Raw genomic sequence first — 22,936 nt, 5'->3', positions numbered from 1 at the left:
ACACGACCGTCTCATGTCATACTCATAGTAAATTGTCACATTATTAAGAAATCATCCTCTTTCTTAGTGGTCTTCTAAATTTTTAGTTAAACATTTATTAATCATCATTAGAACATGTCAAGCATACTTTACATAAAATTATAATAATAACTGAACATGCATTAGGACCACTTAGCACAATTTCCAAGACAATCACATAGGCATCGATACTAGGACATGGGTATCGATATTTTCCTTGTACGATATCAATATCGTATTCTGTAAAATCAATACCAAATTGGTATTCTATTTCTCGTCTAAAATTCAAGTCTCAGAAAATATCGATACCTTTGCAAAAGTATCGATACCAATTTACGATTTTGGCTTCCTACACATTTTAAATAATAGAGGTATCATTTTTACAACACAAATATCGATACCTCTGCTTCAGACCAAAAAAGTAACATTTTTAAGCAGATAAGTCATTCCAACTTGTACCAATTCATCATGCTATCATATCATCATCAAATAAACACAAAACGGTCGTAGTAACAATCTCAAACATCGAAGGGAAGTTCGAGCAATAATCAACATAATATGAAATGAATCTCCTAAACTTGTGAACAAATAGTCTATAAAGGCATCCAAAACGTCATGGAAAATATTAGTAAAAGTATACCACATTGCCTTTATTCCCAAAATATAAACAAATAACAACAATACCTACAAAATCACGAAAATGGACTTGCTTGGATCACCCTTGGAACCACACCGCTCACACCGGCACACAACTAATCTGCGATGGTAAAAAAAGGAGTGGGTGAGCTTAACAAGATCAATGAATGCCTAGAACAACTACCATGCAAACAATTCATCAAGCATTAATGAAGCAACCATATAGCACAACCTCAGTGGTTCCAACTTTAGTGTCATAATATACTTACTCGTGTATTTTTTACTAGTTCATTTACATGGTAATCATATTCACTTTTAAGCGTATATCACATTACACATATAATCACATAACATTTAAGCATATATCACAATACTCATATAATCACATAACTTTCAAAGATATATCACAATAATCATTTAATCACATAGCATTTAAGCATATATCATAATACTCATATAATCGCATAACATTCAAGCATATATCATAATACTTATATAATCACATAACATTTAAGCATATATCACAATACTCAAAAATATGTTTATAGATAAATTGCATACGGTTACATATCATAAAAACACATAACACAATACATACATATTCATAATTTAAGATAATTTAACACTTAAGCTATGAAACATAAAAGTTAGTTCTATAATCATTCATCGGATACACAGATTACCAACACACCACGTAGACTCATAAAGTCAAACATGTCCCAAAAGTGAAGCATAAAGCTAACACTCTCCTTATTTCCCTTCACATGTCTCGTTGAATGGAGCTTAACTCACATTCCCTTATCCCTCCAGCATGTCCCAGGGCCTCAACACCCAAAATCACTATACATATAGGTGAGTACTCACAATCCTATGGCATGCCAACTATATCGAATGATTTCAAGATAACAAGGCCAAAATATCCAAAATCAAACACATATCACTTACCGGTTATCCATGCACTATCACTGCATATTTGTATCTTTAACAAAATATAGTCGCTAGCATTTAACAAATACATAACATGTACACATTTGCACTTTTACAATGGTTATCATAACCACATATCACATGTTATAGCCTCTTATCTCAATTCACATATTCACATAATTCACAAGATAATATAGGTAAGAGAAAGCTTACACTCAAAATTTAGAGTAAGGTTTTAGCCTACTACTAAATTCCCAATTAACACATTGAATCATGTCCACAAGCAATTATGCCAAACACTCACCAATTACACTTTCGTTTAAAGCTCAAACTAGCTTTTCCTTGCGTTTATCCCTACGCTTAGAAAGTCCTAATGAATCTGAAGCTTCAACATAATAATTCACACAAAAATACATTCAAAAATCAGCTAAGGACTCACCACAAGCAAAAAAAAAAAAAAAACATAAGCCTAAGCTATGTTCTCATGTAGCCGACACCTTTAACATAACCAACTTGAAATCAAAATATATCGATCTACACTTAATATTTTCACCTAAAACGCCTTTCATTCATCTAATTATTCATCAACGACTAATTCTCAACCTTTAAACTACACAAAACTACTCAATTCATGGTATTGACTTTTTTGACATGTTTTTAGCTATTTTATGCAAATTCATTAAAACTCAAGAATTCTTTAACAAAACTTCAAAGTAATTTTATAAAACTTCTAACTACATCAAAACTAATTGAAAAATACTTTGAAACCACGTTTTTACCCAAAATCTCAAAATTCACCATTAACGAGCCAATTTTTGACTTTTATTCCAAATATGTGATTTAATGGCTAAAAACTTAGCTTTAAAGACTAAATAACATTTAAAACTATTTAGGAGTTGAATCATTACATTATATGTTGAAAAACTAAACATTTGATTGAAAACCCGAAATACTCAAAAGCTTGACAATGGAGAAAACTATGGTGTTTTTGGGTGTTTTTCTTAAATTCTATGAAGATTTATAACTTGAGAGATGATAGAAATCAAAATGAATTAGGATTTAGAATTCAAAATCGATTGGAGGAGTTGAGAGAATTATGGACGGCACAAGTATGAGAGGAGAATAAGACAAACGTGAAAATAAAACTATAAATGGGGGTTTTGAGGTTGGATTTTAAAATCTAGTCTAATTGCGTTTTAAAAACTCTAAACTTTGGCTCTTTTACATATTAGCCTTTTGTTCAAAATTAAAGGTATTTAAAACTCATTTTCAGGAATTGATTTAATTTTCTAAAAACCATAATCGAAAACATTACCAATATACCATGTTGCAAAATTATGAACACTCTAAGGCTAAAATTCATAAATTATCCCTAAAACTCCTAAGTCATATTTTTGGTGTTAAAGTTATCTTTTCTATATATATATATATATCAAAGAGTTCATGTCGATATCTTACATCACTTACATGTAGATATGTAATCAAATTTTAAGAATTTTTTATATAAAAGCCAAATATATAGTTGATTGAAATGACTAGGTTGAGAGAGTATTAGTTACAAAAGTTCTAGGTTCAAATTTAATTATATATATTTAATGAATTTATATGAAAATGACACAAAATAATATTTATTGCTTCAGTAGAAATAATGATCTTATAATAATTTTACAATTGAATTGAAATTGATTAAAGGTTGACATCAATTCAATTAAATTCTTTATAAATAATATAGATGAATGTATAGTATTTATACAAGTAATCTGACATTTATGTCGAATTTATGTAAATAACTCTAAACACTTTCAAATATGATTAAATTTTACTATTAGTCTCTGTATTTTGCAAAAGATATGGATTTAGTCCCTACACTATAATTTAGTAATTTTTAGTCCTTGTAGTTTTCAAATTTTAAGATTTCAGTTCTTACCAAATGATAATTGTTAAATTCATTAAGTTAAGTTTTGTTATTTCCAAAATTAGATTCACCAAACATATTATCTCATGTGTAATCCCATAGTAGCTTATTATTTCCACATATTGCTCACTAAAGTACAGTTAATAGATTAACAAATGTCATTTGCACCAAGATTAAAATTTCAAAATTTGAGACTTACAATAATATAATAGAAAATTATGGACTAAATCTACAATTGTATGTATCGTACATGACTAGTAGTTGAATTTAAACAAACAAATTTAATAATTGTTGTTTAGATTATGACTAAAATTTTAAAATTTGAAAAGTGTAGGGACTAAAATTGACCAATTTAAAAATACAGAGACTAAAATTAATCAAATTAAAGTATAAAAGTAAATCTATAACTTCTACAAAGTACAAAAATTAATAATAAAACTTAACCTCCAAATATTAATTATGCTAAGAGCAAATAAGCAAAGCCTAGTATCATGTGGTGTGGTCAATCACAAAGGGTAAAAACTAGATAATGTGGCTTCCAACAGTTTAATTTAAATAAATAAAACAAATGAAAACTAGTTAGCAAAACTGACTCGAGAAATGAATCGTGTTATTTGAATTAATTGATTTTTTTAATAAACTCGAAAAAGTAATTCAAGTTTCGAATTTGAGTCGAGTTGAATTTTACAATTCAAATAACTTGAATAATTTGAATAACTCAAATAATGATTAGTGTAAATACCCTTTGATCCTTGTCAATTTTGAAAATGAGCAAATTAGTCTCTCTCAACAAAAATTTCAAAATAATTTTCAAAAATTTTAAAATATTAATAAAATTTCAAAATTTATATTTTTAAAAATTATAAAAATGCTAAAGAATATATAAAAGAAAACTAAAATTTTCTAAAATAATAATTTTCGAGACCTAAATAAGTAAATTAACTATTTAAGTTTATCATACTAAAATATTTTTTTCTCTTATTTTAATTTGAAAAAGTTTTCAAATATATATAGTTTCAAATTTATTTGCTCTAACATTGAATTAGTTATATTGTAATAAGACTTTAATTTGACATGTTTAATTTTTTTAGTTTAACTTGCACAATTTTACTGGACTCGACTTGACTCGAATTTCATTTCACTTTACTCGATTAAAAGAGAATTCAAATCAAGTTAAAATTAGAAAATGAGACTCGTCAACTTGATTAACTCGAAACTTTTTCACTCGATTCGATTGAATACTCACTTTAATAAAAACTGCTCCTATGAAAAATCAATAAAAACTTTATTTTACACAAGGGAATACAACACTTCATTACTCGTATCATAATCTTAAACACAATAAAAAAGAAAGACACAAACATACCCCATTCGTTAAAATACAAAAAGTAATATAATAAACACGACTTTCATGTTTTATATTAATTTTATAATTTTATTTAAGATTTTAACACAGATAATTAATTATGGAAATAACTCAATGAGACACCTTAGACCTAAAATGTGATATGTTTCATAGTGACTAAACCCAGCATGAGCAAACAGTTTACTCCATTGCTGTTCGCTTCTTTCTTGGCTATCAAGACAAACCATCATCTCCATGTCAAAAAACAGCTTAGTTTCGGTAGACTGATGCTCATCCAATTCTTGGTTTCCAATTATAATGTCCATAATCACGATTTTCCCTCCATTTTCTTTCTTCCCAATTGCCTCTTTACATCTCTCTAGTATCTTTATACAGTCTTGGTCACTCCAATCATGTAATATCCACTGCAATAAATTAGGTGATCAATAAAATATGGTTAAATTTTAATTTTCAAGACAAAAAATTAATTAGAGAAAATAAACAAACCTTTAGCATGATCATATCTCCATGGGGAACTCCTTCAAACATGTCTCCACCAAGATACTTCAAATTTTCACATCTTTGCAAGCCATGAACAACATGGGGAAGATCAAATACAGTGAATTCCGTTTGAGGAAAAGCCTTAGCAAGTACCTTGGTTATGGTTCCCGTCCCACCGGCAACATCAACCACTGACTTGAACCCCTCAAAAACTCCTTTGCACTTACTAAGCACCACGCTCGCCGCCAGAAGCCCATCACTGGCCATCGCATCATTAAAGAAATGATTCATCCTCGGCTCATGCCCGGCATAATCCCACATACTCTCACCGTGAGCTGCGCTGAATGCTGTAGGATGGTCAAGGTTTTGGAACCAAGAACTTAAATATTGCCATGGTTTCAGTAAAACGGGGTCAAGCATTCCGAGTATGAAGGGAGTTGAACTCAAGGGATTGTCCTTCCGGAGAAGATGAGAAACAGGGGTGAGGACATAAGCTTTCTGTTGGTCAGTTGGGTTGGTTTTGGATTCAGCAAAGAAGCCAGAATGAATGAGGATGCGCATGAGGCGATGGAGGCAGTGGAGTTTTGAATGATGGATACCAAGAGCCAAAGCTAGGTCTGAAAGATTCATGGCTTGGCCGTGGTTGTGGATGATATCTGGTATTTGTAGTTCGACAGCGCATTTCAGTGACATTGAGCTTATGAATCTGAACGTATGGTTCCAAACATGAGCCTGAGCTTCAAGCAACTCATCAAGATTAATCTCATCTCCTTTTATCAAATCCATTTCTTTTTATCAAGTAATTGGTATTGCCAAACCTCAATGTTTGGATCTCTATTTATAGCGCTCACAAGTCACAACCATTTTGTATTGACGATTTAGGTAGGTTATTATTATTATTATTATTTATTTAAATTAAAGCATAGAGACCCACAAGTAGATTATAATGCAACATTTAAAAAGTATAATTTGACTAATTTTATATATAATTAATGGGATTTTATGCATAGACTCAAGTAACTTAATTCTACGTTAAAAAATTATCTCTATTTTTTTTAAGAAATAAGAAATGGATGCCATTAAAATTGAAAATTAAATACGTCCTACTCTCCTACATCCATCAGTTGGTGGAGCAAATCCTAATTAATGCTAAAGTTGTACCATACCCTGTTCTTAAGGGACTTAAATCATTTCGTCCTAAAAGGAACAAAGAAACAACCTAAACGAAGCAAACCCTAAAAATTGACTACATCCTACTTTTTAGAATAAAAAAACCAGCAATTTCTCCTCTTAAAATCCACTCTTTCATCTACCACCATCATTCCACTTTGGAATGATCTGTACTTTTAGCGTCATCGATGGAAGTTCTTATAGAAAAAAGAAACTGTCAGAATCATCCGTCTTTCATTAATTTCTTCCGACCCATTTCAAACACTATTCAAAAAACTTCTGTCCCTTTCAGCCACTAACTCTACCCTTTGAGGGGCCTTCTCAATCCATACCCTAGTTTCTGTCCAGTCATTCCCTTCCTTCGCCACCACGTGTCGCTTGGTTCGCCATTTGTCCAGCGAATAAGTAGGTAATGTTTTCGAATCTCTAACATCTTTCTTTAATTTCTTGAATAATCAATGCAATACTACAATTAATCCACTTCTAATGACTGAATTTTTTTATTACTGTCAAGGAATCTCCTTCCACTATCAGATTTTGAAAACCTAGTTCCTCAGACACCGAAACTGCCTGAAGACATGCTTTCGCCTCCGCTATGGTGGCATCTGCTATAAAGGTGTTGTGGTAAGTACATGCAACCAATATATGACCTTCACAGTCCTTGAACAATATTCCCATCACTAATTTGAATGTATTGTTGCAAAATGCTACGCCAAAATTGCATGTTATCATATCTGCTCTTGGTTGAACCCATATACTATTGATTTGTCTAGTAGCTATTGCAGTTTCAGTATTAATGATATTGCTTTCTGCCTGATATGCTTTAATAAATTTTATTACCTCGAATGTGTTCAACTATTCTCCTTGATGATGGACCTTATTTCTTATCTACCATATCGCCCAGAAGGATATTGCTAGTGTAACACCCCAAACCTGGTCTAAACGTTATGACCGAATCTGGCGATGTCATATTGTAGCATCCCTTACCCGTATTCGACGCCAGAATAGGGTACAAGGCATTACTAGAAGGCATACATTTGCATACGTATTAAACCAAGTTACAAAATTTCATCCGAATTAAAACTTTTAAATTATTAACGTGCTTTTATAATTCTTTACAACATATCCTCAAAATATTATATTCATAACAAATAGGGCCTACGAGACCCGATATTTACTCATGTAATTCAAAGCTTCAGTTTCATTTCATTCAATTCACAATTTCTCATGTTCACAATTCAAATCAATTTCTCAATCCAATATATATATTTCAATCATCTAAGAATATAATTCAAGTTACACGAACTTACCAGGCTAAATTGCAGAAATACCAAAATTCAGACATATTTTGGTAATTTTCTATTTTCCTTCAATTTTCACTCAATCTTGATATAAATTAATATTTCATTCAATTTATTAATTTAAATAATAAAACAATTCATTTCATGCAATTTGGTCACTTTTGAAATTTTTACAAATTTATCCTTAAAATATTACTTTTATTCAATTTAGTCCCCGAACCTAAAACATGCAAATTAGCCTTTTTAATGAAAACTCATGCTAGTTGAATAATCATATATTTTCCACCTCCTCATCTCCATTCCACATCCTTAATGTATATAACATGCTTATATGTAACATTATCTATAATTTCACTATTTATTTATTTGTTCATTCAAAGGTGTCCATTGAGTTATTGTCACAAAATTATTTATATCTTGAGATATTAAACTCTGAATTGAGATTCGTTACTTTTATATAAAACTAGAATCACATATATTCTTACTATAAAATTTTCAGAATTTTTGGTTTAACCAATAAGTACAATTTATTCTTTAAATTCATCCCTATTCTGCTGTCTGACAGTTCTGACCCTTCTTCACTAAAAATTAATTATCTCCTCATAGAAAATTCGGATGATGTTTCTGTTTATTTCTCATGAAAATAGACTCATTCCGGATTTTAAACATATAAATTTAATCTGATAATTATTTTATCCATTTTTTATGATTTTCCAAAATCGAATAGGGAACCCTAATTCATTCTGACCTTGTCTCACATAATTTATTATATCTCATGATTTACAATTTCATTACTTACACCGTTTCTTCTATGAGAAACTACACTTAATAATATTTAATTACATATTTTTTCATCCTATAATTCGATTTCCATAATTTATGGTGATTTTTCGAAGTTAGCCTATCGCTACTATCCAAAACTGTTTTAGTGTAAAATGTTGATTACTAAGTTTATAACTTCCTTATTCATTTTCTCTATAATATTTTCCATCACTTTCTCTTATTTCCTTCACTAATATATCAAGAACATAAGACTTCATTTAAGAAAACTCTACTATAACATCATTTCCATGCTATTTCAATAATAACAAACTTAAAAATATATTGAAATCTTGATGTTCTTACCTTAACCTATTGATTTCAATCTTTAACTTGATTTTCTCTCTCCTCCAGCTTCTATTTCTAGAATCTAACTTGATATTCTAGCTCCCCATTGTCTCCTTGGTATCTTTTTCTCTTGATGGATATGAAAATTCTTTTGATTTCTAAGTGAAAATGGTGAATTTTTGGTGAAACGACCAAATTGTAAAGAAAAAAAATTTCTTTCTTTCTTTTCTCTTCATACGCTGGATGCATGGGAAGAAGATGAAGATTCTTCATCTTTCCTTCCATATATATACTAAATAGAATAATAATAAAATAGTAAAATATCATTTAAAAATTAAATTAAAATATTAATAAACTAATATTTATTTAATTAATTAATCTAAAATATCACCAATATCATCATTGCCTTCTAGATTTCTCTCTTCTAATTGATCATTTTGCCCTTTATAATCTTTAAAATTCCATCCTTGAGTCATCACTTAATTTGGTAAAATTGTGATTTAGTCCTCAAAATTCTTCACCTTTTCAATTTGGTCCTAATTCATCCATATTTCTTAGTTTCTAGATTATTACACCCTTAAAATATTTACACTATTAGTCCTTTAACTTTTTGTATTTACATTTTAACCCCTCAAATTTTGAGTATTTACTCTTGGGCAACAAAACTTTTCTCACTTTTGCGATTTAATCCTTTCTTGAATTAATATGTCATAATATAATTCCCAATGTTGACATAACTCAAAATTTCCCTTTTTGTCACTTTATTTCCTTATTTTACTATCAAGGATACCTACTTTCTTACTATTGTAATTTTCGGGGTATTACAATAGTAATTTTCGAGATATTACAGTTAGACATTTTCTTGGTTCTTCATTCATGTTGGTAAAAATCTCTGTTAACCAGATTTTCCATTGTTGTACTTGGAAGCTGGGAGAATATCAATCCCCACTCCTTGCATGATATCTTTTGAAATCATGAATTCCCAAAAAACATCAGCCACTGATTCCTCCATTACTCGGCATAGTGGGCAGATATTCGTTAGACAGATTTCTTGCTTGTAAATTATTGAATGTAGGTATGTAATTGTTTATTATTTTCCAGAATGTATTTTTAACCTTGCTTACTTGTTGTAAGGTCCAGAGTCTATAGTAGAGTCTATAGGTCCATTGGGGGAAGGATTATATCCCTTTGCAGTATTGTTGCATATTCTTTATTTAACCATTTGTACCCACTTTTAGCTGAGTACACACCTATGTTATCACCTCTCCATACTCTGGCATCCTTGATATTGATTCCAGCAACTAGAATGGTCATGATTCTACGTACTTGGTCTTCGTCAAAATGTTTTTTTAGGACCTTTATTTTCCAGGTAGACTGTTCATTGTTAATTAAATCAACAACTGTTGTATAGTATATATCAATGGTCTGACTTGTGTTTCTTCCTGGCCCAAGTCCTGGAATCCACGCCTCATTCCAAACATTGATGGATTTGCTATTACCAACCCTCCAACCCAGACCCTCTTCTAGGAGTCCTCTTGCGCTCCATATGCTCCGCCAGGCATATGATGGGTGTGAACCTAAACTTGCATTTAGAAATTCACTATTTGGGTAGTATTTAGCTTTCATTCCTCTAGCAAAAAAATAATATGGTTGCATCATTAACTTCCATCCTTGTTTTGGAAGCAATGCAATGTTAAACTTGGCCAATTCTCTAAAACCTAGACCTTCTTTTGCTTTCAGTTTCCACATACTTTTCCAATCACACCAGTGTATCCCTTTCCCCATTTTAGAATTTCTCCACCAAAACTTACTAATAATATTTTCAAGCACACGACATAAAGTAATGGGTAATAAAAAACACCACATCGTGTAAACTGGAACTGCTTGTAAAATTGACTTAATAAATACTTCTTTACCTCCAAGTGAAAAATACCTATTATTCCAGTTTTCAATTCACTTTAAAAATTTGTCTTTAATATTTGCAAATGCCTCCTTTTTTCATTTGCCAATCATAGTTGGAAGACTGAGATATTTTTCTAGGTTGTTCGAAATTCTTATTCCAAGGGATCTTCCAATTTGTTCTTTGACTCCGCGATGTACATTATTACTAAAATAAATTAGATATTTATCAAAATAGATAAGTTGGCCTGACACCCCTTCATACTCATTAATTATTACTTTTATTGCATTTTCTCCTTCCAAGTTAGCCTCCCCGAATAAAATGCTACCGTTTGCAAAAAAAAATAGGAGGGTTAAGGCTAGACCACTTTTTCCTACTCGAACTCATTTAATACATTTTTCATTTTTTGCATGTTTCAACAAAAAATAGAACCCTTCTGAACAAAATAATAATAATAAATATGGGCTAAGGGAATCCCCTTGTCTTAATCCTCTTGATGGCCTGAATTTTTCACCTCGGATCCCATTAAATAAAACTAAGTATTCCACCGTCCGTACACAATCCATTACTAAGTTCAACCATTCTTCGCAAAATCCCATTTTTCTCATTACCTTTCCAATAAAACTCCATTCTACCTTGTCATAGGATTTATTCATGTCCAACTTCAGTGCAAATTGTCACCTAGTTCCTTCTTTCTTTTGTTTCAAAGTTTACAGTATTTCATAAGTTATTATTGCATTATCCGTGATCTGTCTCCCTAAAACAAAGGCTGCTTGTGCTTCATCAATGCAAATGTCTAATACTGATCTGAATATATTAACCACAACTTCAGAAATAATTTATACACCACGTTGTATAAGTTGATCGGCCCGAATTGTGTCATACTATTTGGTTGATTGACTTTTGGAATAAGCACGATAATTGTACTGTTGATATCATCGAACTCCTTCCTCGTGTTTAATATGTCAAAGTAGAAACTCACTATTTCTTCCTTCACAATATGCCAATACTTTTGGTAAAACAAAGTGGAGTAGCTGTCCACTCTAAAAGCCTTTAAAGGTGCTATATTCTTTACTGCCGTTGTGATTTCTTCAATTCGAAATTCCTCTATTAACGCCCTGTTCATATTTTCGTTAATACAATTGGTAATCCCTGATAGTGTCAAAGCAGAAACTCACTATTTCTTCCACCGCAATATGCCAATACTTTTGCTAAAACAAAGTGGGGTAGTTGCCCACACTAGAAGCCTTTAAAAGTGCTATATTCTTTACTGCCTTTGTGATTTCTTCAATTCAAAATTCCTCTGTTAACACCCTGTTCATATTTTCGTTAATACAATTGGCAATCCTTGATAGTGTCCTCTCATCATTTCTTGTATTTGATGCCCTAAAAAACTTTTTAAAGTAATTCGTTGTGATATTTAATTTTTTTTCCTCGGTCACAATCCACTCCCCATTTGGTCTTCTTAACTTTCTCACCCTATTCCTTTTTTTCATTGATTTACTAAATTATAAAAAAAGGATGTATTTCTATCTCCAAATTTGATCCAGTTCGCTCTTGCTCGTTGCTCCCAAAATAGTTCTTCTTTGTCAACTTCCAAGTTTAAAGCCAATTTGACTTCTTCCAACTCTGTAAGCATTTCATCATCCGAATCCATTGAACTCAATTCAGATAGCCTTTTATCCAAAAAGTGGGTTTCCTTTCGTTTACTATCCATAAGTCTCCTTACCTCCACATCTAGTGCTTCCCCTAGTTTCTGGAGTTTTCTAGGCACATCCTCCGAATTCTCCTCCCAATTTTTTTTTGTTGTTGTTCACATGCTTCTTCTAAGATCCAATTTGCATTGAATTGAAAGCTTCGCTCCATGCGAATCCTATTATCTTCAATCCCTAGATCAACCAATAATGAGAAATGATCGAAAATATAGTGCGTTAAGTGTTTTAGAGAGTACCTTGGAAAATATTCCCATCATGCCTGATTTACCACACATCTATCAAGTCTTTCGCGTACATTATTCTATGGCAAATTGCCTTTTTCCCAAGTGTACCATTTTTCAGAAAAACCTAGGTTATTAAGACTACATTCTTCCAATGTCTCACGGAATCAGTCCATGTTTCTATCACTTCTTAATTTACCACCTCTCTTCTCAAAAGAGAATAGGATTTCATTGAAATCTCCAATGATCATCCATGGAAAACCTTGAGAATTCCCCAATCTCCTCAAGAGGTTCCAAGTTCCCCTTCTAATATGTTCTTCTGGTGCAACGTAAAACCCTGTGAGCCTCCATGATGGCATTCCCTATTTCTCTTTAACTATCATGTCAATATGATTGATTGAATAACTTCTCAGTTGCACATCATGCTCCATTTTCCATCGAATAGACAATCCTCCTTTGGTTCCTTACGCACCAACATCTATTTCGTTGTGAAATCCACATTTTACATGAACTTTCTCCATTCTTTTATCACTTAATTTTGTTTCTATTAGAAACAAAATTTAGGGTTGTATATACCTCACCTTGATTCGGAGGTGATTACTCGCTCATGGATGCCCCAATCCACGAATGTTCCAACTTAAGATTTTATTGCACCCGTTTGGCACGCTTACTAGCGGTTGTCGATCTATTAATAGATTGAATAAGAGCTCCCAAATCCTCTCCTTTACTGTAGTTATCATGCCTTGTTCGTTGACGTTTCTTTCCTTCGCAAATATCGATTGATGTATTCTCTTGCACGGTTTGCCTTTGTCCTATAACCTGATTTTCTTGGGATGTTACGTCTTCATCTAACCCTCTATTTTTCCATTTATCAATTTTCATGTCGACAGAGTTATTTCCTATCTGGAACCCACTTGGGTTTTCTTCTCTTAGCCATTTGCTTTCGGTAAGTAATTTATTCCTCGTGGGTGCTCTTAGAGATAGATCCCATCCAAATTCGACCTCTTAAGTACTGATTGTCTTTCTTACTGGGCAAAATCCTTCCCTATGCCCCAATTTTTCACATTAAACAAAATCATGAGAGCCTCTCGTATTGAAAGTATGCATATCCTGGTTTCCCTTGTCCTAACAATAATTTTTTCTTCCTTTTCAGCGGTAATCTTACATTAACTTTTACGCGAAATCTCATATATCTTCATTCCCCTCTAGAAATTAATGCAGCATCATATTGTATGAACTGTCCAATGAAGTCCCCTAATTTTCTTGCCAATCCCTCTAATATAGATCCATATGACAAATTATGAACCTAAATCCAAAAATAAGTATGATTCAAAGGGATTTACTTTGGATCTTCACCTTTAATCAATTGATGGAATACTAACAGATGCATGTTGAAAGACCATGGCATACCATCTAATACCCTTTTGATATCTACTTTATAAAAGAAACGAAATAGGCATCGTTTATCCCAGAGGTCGGATATTATTATACCCCCTATCGGATGCCACAGATCTGCTAATGCTCTTTTAAGTGACAAGAAGTGAATAACACAATCTGTGAGTGCTTTTCCTACTAGACAAAATAGATGATCCTCGTCTTCTTTATGCAGGTCTCCTTCACATGGAATTGGTGCTTCCTCTTCATCATCCATCTTGAGATTAGCGATAACTGCCTCTATCTATGCTTGAATTTTTGCAGAGATTCGCTTTCCTAATTTGGAACAAATCTACTACTTAATCAATTTGGCTTCAAAAGCAAAACGATCAAAAGAAAACTAGAAGAAAAACAAAAATGAAACTAAAGAATGGCATGCTATGAAACCCTAGCAGACGAAAGAACTTAGTAACCTATTTGATAATAGTAAATTATCTCTATTTTAAAAATATAACTATGTACGTATAAATCTCTCTATGTTATGGTTAAACTGTTGTTGAAATTATAATTCTAATTTAGAGTAAATATAATTATCACAATTTATTTATTATTTAAAACCATAGTAAATCATACCAAAAGAAAAATCATTGTAAATTATAGTTAACTTATTTATTCTAATTCTATTTTAGAGTAAATAAATTTATCACAACTTATTTATTGTTTAAAAGTATGGTATATTATTTAATTAACTAATAATTTAAATTTAAATTATATTTATTTTTAAATGTCTATTTAATAGCATAATGGAAATTAAAAGTATTTTCTTCAGTTTAGAAGTTTTTCCAAACTCGTGATTATATATATAGATTATACTACTTTTCTTATCTACGTGATGCATAGATTGATTGTGTGCATAATTTAACTGGTAATATATATTTTGTACTATTATAATTAAAATTTTGTAAATATCTTTTAGAAAATATTAATTATGTAAATTGTAATAACGTAGATATATGATTAATGATTTTCAATCTTATAGTTGAGTGTGCAAAATTATTAAATAAATAGTGAAATAAATATTTAAAATTAAGGAATAAATATTTCAATGACATAATAATTTTAATAATATACTAATTTTCAATACATATTTTAGTCATTTATATATTATTTAACAATGTTTATTTTTAGTTAAATTTATAAATGTTGTTTAAAATTTGAAAACCCAATTTAATAATGCTTTGAAATGCCTAAGGACTAGAACTTTAAATAAAACGAAATATTTTCTAATTAATGAAATAATAGAAGTACATCAAGCAATATTTAAGTAATTTAAAAAGAGGGAGTCCTTTTAATTAAACTCTAAAGCATGGAGAGGCTTGTTTTGCAAATCCCTGCACTAAAGGTATAAATATCAAGATTATTTAATTTAAACCATTTTGAAATGTCATTTAAGAAATTACATTTTCAATTTTAAAATGTCAAATTGAGGAAAATCTTAAAATGGAATAATTATCATAAATTAAATTAAATATACAATTACATTATATTATAATTTTTAAATTTTAAAAATGCATTTCAACTATACAGAAAAGTAATCGTTATTGAAAAAACATTAAATGGAATTATATACTTTGTTCTTCAGAATAATTTTAAATATCATTAACACAAGCATTTAATAAATTTAAATATTTAATAAATTTGAAAAATAAAATTAATTTACTAAATTTCACATGCCTGATTTATAATATTATGGAAAAATAGTATTTTTAAATTTTCTTTCATGTTTGGATTATACGAAAGTCTTTAATCTAAAAATTAATAATAATTTAGAAAAGTTTTGAAGACAAAATTTATTTAGGATAAAAAATTATTCAAATAATAAAAAGTTTATTACATTACTAAAATTGAACCAAAATAAATAAAGTAATAAAATTTAAAATAAACATTTAATTTCTAAAAATTAATACATTGACCTCCCTGTTGATTAGCTTATTGGTAGAATTAATAACAGCCCCACATAAATTTTCATTGATCTTCTCCTAGTTAAACTCTGTAATCTTTTCCTAGTTAAACTCTAATTATTCTAGGGATGTTTGGGTCATAATTATACACAAATTTTAGCCTATAAATAGGCCTCTTAGCAACCAAAGATAGTTAAGATTATAACAACAAAATTGAGAGAGTTTGTGGGAACTTCGGGGAATATTTGTATTATAGGTTCAAGGTTTATTTGTTTCTCCATCTTGTACTCCCTTTTTCGCTCTTTTTCCATTTTAGTGAAGTTTTCTTTGCTCGTAGTTTTTTTATCCTCTTCGGAGGGGGTTTTCCGTGAAAATATTTGTGTTCAATTTTCTTAGTTTTTCATTCGTGTTTGTTGCATAATTCGAGTTCGACCCAACAAGCTGGTATTAGAGCTTGGTTCAATTTTCATTTTCAACCTGTTCAAAGATGGCAATGAGGTACGATATTCAGAAGTTCAATGGGATTACAAATTTCAGCTTGTGGCAAGTTCGAATGACGACAATTCTGGTTAAAAACAGTTTGAAACACTCCAAACCCGGCCTAGACGTTATGGTTGAATCTGACGTGTCACATTGAAGGGTCTTTCGAAAATTTAACTCGTTGGTAGCAGTTTCTTTCTAAGCTTAAAATAAACCCTTTTTTAATTAATTAACAAATCAACTAGACAAAACGTTTGTCTTGTTATTTGATATTGTTTTAATAAGTTGGTCCAAAATCGCGAAAGCTTGTTAAATTCTATTGTTTAAAACTCGTGTCATTAAAATTTGTAATTATTTAAAAAAAATCGTCTTCTCCTATCTAGCAGTTTAAAATATGTAAGTACAAGCCCAATTAAAAATTTAAACCAACTCAAAGGCCTTATTATAAAAACAAAACCCAACTTATAATTTGAATTAAAATAAAAGCAAGCGTGAACAGCAGCAGTCGTATGGCCACCTTCGAGTCTCTCGCAGCACCAAATCGCCTAAGGCTGAGGATTGCCTGTACAGTTTAGAGGAAAGGGTGAGTTTACGAAACTCAACGTGTAATCCCCTAGCAGTCAATCAGTAATCATGCAAGATGTCGCCGGGCGAGCCCTATCTGAAGAATGAAGATGTGGGCCTTAGCCCAAAAAGTAACAAGTCAGGGCCCTAGCCCAAGATCAAGATGTCGACAAGATGCAATAATACAACCCATCCCAATCCAGCCAACACGCCACTCCGTACCACCAACACACCATGTGGGGATAAAATTGACCCACCCGGCCAACACACCAACATTGCATCAAAGCTGCCAGCAATAGAATCGCAGCGAAGCTGCCAGTGACAGTATATATGGCAAAGCCACCAGCACAGTATACTTCCCCCATATCAGTATCCCAACCCCATGCAGTATGTCATGTCATAAATCATACGTGAATGCAGAACGTCATACTCAGTAACAGTCATATACATATCATAGAACAAATCAGCCATACATATCATAAGGCTATAACGGTCATTGCATCTCCTAGGGGTATAATAGTTATTTTACCCAATGGGGTATTTCAGTCATTTTACCCTTCGGGGGTATTTCGATCATTTTACCCTTTGGGGGTATTTCGATCATTTTACCCTTCATGGGTATTTCGGTCATTTTACCCTTTAGGGGTATTTTGGTCATTTTACCCTTCGAGGGTATTTCGATCATTTTACCTTTTGAGGGTATTTCGATCATTTTACCCTTCGAGGGTATTTCGATCATTTTACCCTTCGAGGGTATTTTGGTCATTTACCCACGAATCGCAAGTTGGGCTTCCCACTCGAGCGATCGCACACTCGTGTGGTTTCAAATGTCGTATTTATGACTTTTTGGCTTTTTACCGATCTACGGTTACAGTGGGGCGATTACACACTTAATTGTGAAAACGCACCTAGGTCCACGAACACCCAAAATTTGCATTCAAACACGTTTTCCATTAATCGCTAAAAAATAGGGTTAATCTCCTTCTTTTACATTTTAACCAAAATTAATCTAATACTTGCCTCGACTGAGACAAGTGGCTTAACCCACTTATACCACTGATAAAGGTTGACAAAAATCTTCTTGATAGATATCTGCATTGCAAACGGATTTATTAAACAAACTTGTTTAATCATGTGGTTTAAATCCACTTCATGATAACTTACAGAAATACAACAAGCATTCCGCCTACACCCAGAATTCTAGCCCACATACCTGTCTTATATTGAAAGAAGAGAGGAAGGTTTCGATAACTTGGAAATACTTGATACTCCTTCAATCCTCGAGGAGTTCGAACCGACAGAAAAGAGGGATATATGGCTGAACCACAGACAATAAGGGGAGATAGCTTATCGGTCTAAAAGAAACTATAAAGAGGTAGAAAAAAAAGACAAAAAGAGGATGATATTCGGCTAGAGAAGAAGAAGAAAAGAGGAAGAAGATTCAGCCAGCAGAGAAGAGAAGAGGGGAAAGAGAAAGGAAATTTGGCAACAAGAGGAGAGGGAAGAGGAAAATGTAATCGACAGAGGGAAACCACAACTATTTGACTAACACCCAAAAGGGAAAAGAGATGAGCAGAAAAGATATCAAATACACCCGAGAGATACATCAAGTCTTAGCAAAATTCGGCACCCAAAAGCGAAAAGGCAAAAATGCAAAACTGACCGAAACCAAAACTGACAGAAGAAAAACAACTTCAAAAACTAATTACCTCAGTGCCTACTGACCAAATTTGGCACAAGCATACCCCCTAGTCTAAACCTCTAGCTAGATTTTCCCCAAAACGGCACAACTCTCCTCACAAACAACTCATTGATTTTCTCCTAAAATCTCTCCCCTTATCCCTCCTTAAATCACTCCACCCAATCACAATCCCACTATTCTCTCCATGATTCACTCCTCCATTCAACTTTCATAGCATTTTAGTCAAACTCCACCACCTCACAACACAGGTGATAAAAATAAACACTCCAGAGTGCAACACAGAACTTTAACCCCAGACCTTAAGAGTACTTCACGCGCCATATACCACTGGACCAATAGGCTTTTTTGTCAAAAAAAAGCACCAATATTTATAAAGCTTATGTGCCAGTGCCCAGATTCAATTAAGAGCAAAATTAAAAATTCTGTAAAAGCCGAGACTTGAACCCAGGCTTCTCAAAGATTCTCATACATACCCAAATCACTTAGCCATTAAAGCAAACAAGCAATTTGTGCCAAATCATGCAAAAATCAAAGACTTGAATTTTAGGGCGTTACACAGTTTGAAAAAGGTCTTTACGGAGAAAAAGGCTCGTGGATGCGAATTAGAAAAAGTGGGAGGAACTTGATGAAAAGGTAGTAAAAAATTTAGTGTGCCTCACTAACAATATACTGTATGAGGTACTTTCAGAAAAGACAGTAGTAGCCCTATGGAGGAAATTAGAAGCCCTGTAGATGACAAAATCTCTCGTAAATTGTTTGGTATTGAAACAATGATTATATACATTCCATATGGCAGAAGGTGAGTCTTGTTTGCCCCTTCATACAAAACTTTCATGGAAAGCCTGATTTATGGCAGAGAGAGACTCTTTGTTTGAGGATGTAAAGGGAAATATTTTAAGTAAGGACAAACTCGACAACGAGTTAGGTGTGAAAAACAAGTCATATGTACAAGTCTTAGTTTTGGTTGCTAGGGGAAGACAAAAATCTAAGGATTTGGGTCAAAGAAGATTAAGGGCGAGATCTAAGTCAAAGAACTGCAATAAGGAATGTGGCTATTGTAAAAAAAAGGGTCACATTAAAGTAGAATGTTATAAATGTAACAGCCCAAATTTTAGTGGTGTCAAAAATAGTGGTTTCGGGGCCAAAAATCTGACGAGTAAGTTGATAAATATTATTATTTAATATTTACGAGTAAAATATGATATTAAAATAAATTTTGAATTGGTAATTTATGATATTTAAATGAATAATTAGGTTCAAGTGGTATGACCCTAAAGTTAAGTGGTTTTAGAAAATGAGGTATGGGGATCTTATTTCTATAAACCGAGCCGTAAATATTTTTATACATATTTATGGAGTGTTATTAATATTGTATTAAAGTTTCTTTAAGAAATTTTAATGTTTAGATGGTTAATGAAGCAAAAAGAACTAAATTGTAATAGTTGAAAAGCCAATTGCTATTAGTTTAAAGGTATTAATTTATTGCGAAACATAATTGGATGGATTTAATGGATAAATTACCAATTCTTAATATGGCATGACGGTTTGAGCTTTAATTTCTTTTAATTTTATATGTTTTATATGTTATTTTATTATTAAAATAAAGAAAAAAGGTTAAAAATATGAAACAAAAGATATCTCCTAATCTATTTTCTTTTACATTGACAGAAATCCATTGTTAAAGACCTTGAAGCTTCAGCCAAGCTTCAATGTATGCATGTAAGTCCGTTTTGAACCCGTTTCTTGTAATTTTTATATTTTTAAGATCGTTGCAACTAGGTCCAGCTAGCCCGTACCTTCGTTTTTGAAAATCTTAAAGATTTTGAATGTTTCCATTAATGAATCTTTGTGATTTTAGATGTTAAGTGATGAATTTGAAGTATTAGTTGTTATTTATAAGTATTTTGTTAAGTAATTTTTAATGATTTAAATGTTTAGGGATTAAATTGCTAAAGTAATAATAATTCAAGGACGTGATGTGAAATTGTTACAAAAATAGGCTGTAGTGGAAGCTATTAACATTCGGATGTTATGGGTTTTCAATTAAATTGGTTTATTTGCATGATTAGGACATATGGACTAAATTGAATAAAAATAAAAAGTTGAGGGTAATTTTGTAAAAATGTCAAAAAGGACTAAATTGCATAAAAAGAATTGGTTTTACTGTCTAAATTAATGAATTGAATGAAATTATTAATTTAGATCAATAACGAGTGAAAAATCGAGGAGAAGAGAAAATTACCAAATAACCCCTGTACTTAGTCATTGCTGCAATTTAGCCAGGTAAGTTCGTATGAACTGTAATCACTTAAATTTTTTTAAATTGAATGTTTATTATGTTGTTTTGATATAAATTAATAAAAAACTATAAATGTATCAAAGCTATGATGAATTGACGGCTATTGAGTCCCGGTTGAACCTTAGGAATTCGTAAGATACGAATGACATGTCAATAGGGATTTCATGTTTTAGATGCTGGTCTTGACTATCCTACCGATGGATGAGGTACTACATTTGTTGTGGATACTCTATAGCTCGTGTGAGCAGCATCAAGTAGCTTACATTTTGACCCACAGCTCGTGTGAGCGGGCCCATTTCGCAACTCGTGTGAGCAATGATGTAAAGGAAATGTTACGGTTATATGTTTAAGCACACTTCGTGTGAGCTTTCTTGAGTATCCGATGATATTCTAGTTGGTTCAATGGGAAAAGAAAGGGATTGAAATGGTAAGTTTCCAAATGGAAATATGTTTATGTTCATAAAAAGGTTGTATGAATCAAATGATGTATTTTCTCATGAGATGGCTTATCATGTGGTTGATCCCAAAAGAGTTATGTATAATGCACTAAATTGTGTATTGATTATGATGTTTAGGCTTGTGCCAAGCTTGTGGTTATGATTTATTTATATGTTTATGCTTTGTAATATGCAAAAGGAATAGGTAAGAAATGGGAACGAAATGGTAAGTTCATAATTGGGATGTAATATGATGATATAAAAGGATTGATGAGTTAAATGATGTACTTATATGTGAGAAATCTATTTATGTTATGGATGAATTTACCTATATCATGGATAAATACACTAACTCATGAATTGATAATGTTTATGTTTAAAGTTTATACAAGCTTACTAACCATTCATTACTTACGTAATTATTTTTCTTTACTTTACAGATTATCGGAAGTTCAATCAGTTGGAAGTTTGTCAGAGATCTATCCTACTATCCAGTGGACAATTCGGTAGATGATGATTATTTTGGCTAAGATGTATAATGGCATGTTGGAACGACGAAAATGTGCAAGTTTACAGAATCGCAACAAGTAAATGTCCAGTTATTGTACCCACAGGGACTGTGAAAAGAATTATTTATGAATATTATTTAAAACACTTTAGTGAAGAAAAATATTTTGTTGAAGAAGGTGATTAAAAACTAAGATTTTAAACTAAGTAAACTAAATAAATAAATCTCAAATGCACGATTTCAAAATACTATTTTAATCAATATGACATAATTGTGTTAGATTAATTACATTTCTTACCTTAGAATTATTAAACTCATGTTTATATTGTTATGAATAAGTTCACGCAACTCGGTAATTTACTAACTTTTGAACATACTCACTTACAAAAATCCATTTATCTCTTGACTATATCCTTATGTCAATTCAACCAATTAAACAAATCTTAATAGGAAAATAAGTTATTACACATACATACTTATTAAATCGAAATAATCTCTTGTACATATCCTTACGTCAATTCAAACAATTAACTCGATTTAATAAGCACATAAAAAACTATGTGAGGTAACAAAGTATCCTTAACTTGAAACAGTTTAATCACAATAATCTTGCAAGTTATGCAAGGAAAATGTATGTCAGATACCGTTGCTAATCTAACCCTTAGTTACCTTAGATGATTAAACATGCACTGATTAAGTACTGTGTCCATTAATTACAATTTCAATCTGTTTAAATAATTAATTCATTAGTTACCTAACAATTGTAATGCAAGAATAAATTAGCCATGATTTTACTTAATCAAGCATCTTACCGAGGCCTATAAAAACATAAACACAATTTTAATAATTTTAACA

At 31.5% G+C, this 22,936-nt stretch overlaps 1 protein-coding gene across 1 annotated transcript; it reads right to left on the bottom strand.

Moving 5' to 3' along the window:
* Positions 1–4,762: 4,762 nt before the first annotated feature.
* On the bottom strand, positions 4,763–6,152 carry LOC105784635 (trans-resveratrol di-O-methyltransferase). Its single transcript, XM_012610530.2, has 2 exons — positions 5,349–6,152; positions 4,763–5,266 (listed from the first exon to the last, which is right to left on the bottom strand). Exons 1-2 carry the CDS (start codon positions 6,126–6,128, stop codon positions 4,961–4,963), a joined length of 1,086 nt encoding a protein of 361 aa, XP_012465984.1. The 5' UTR covers positions 6,129–6,152; the 3' UTR covers positions 4,763–4,960.
* Between the last annotated feature and the right edge of the window lie 16,784 nt (positions 6,153–22,936).

Source organism: Gossypium raimondii, chromosome 7, assembly GCF_025698545.1.
Source record: "Gossypium raimondii isolate GPD5lz chromosome 7, ASM2569854v1, whole genome shotgun sequence".
Taxonomy (NCBI): Eukaryota; Viridiplantae; Streptophyta; class Magnoliopsida; order Malvales; family Malvaceae; genus Gossypium; species Gossypium raimondii.
The sequence above is the reverse complement of the archived record's forward strand: the minus strand, read 5'-3'. Positions and strand labels throughout refer to the sequence as shown.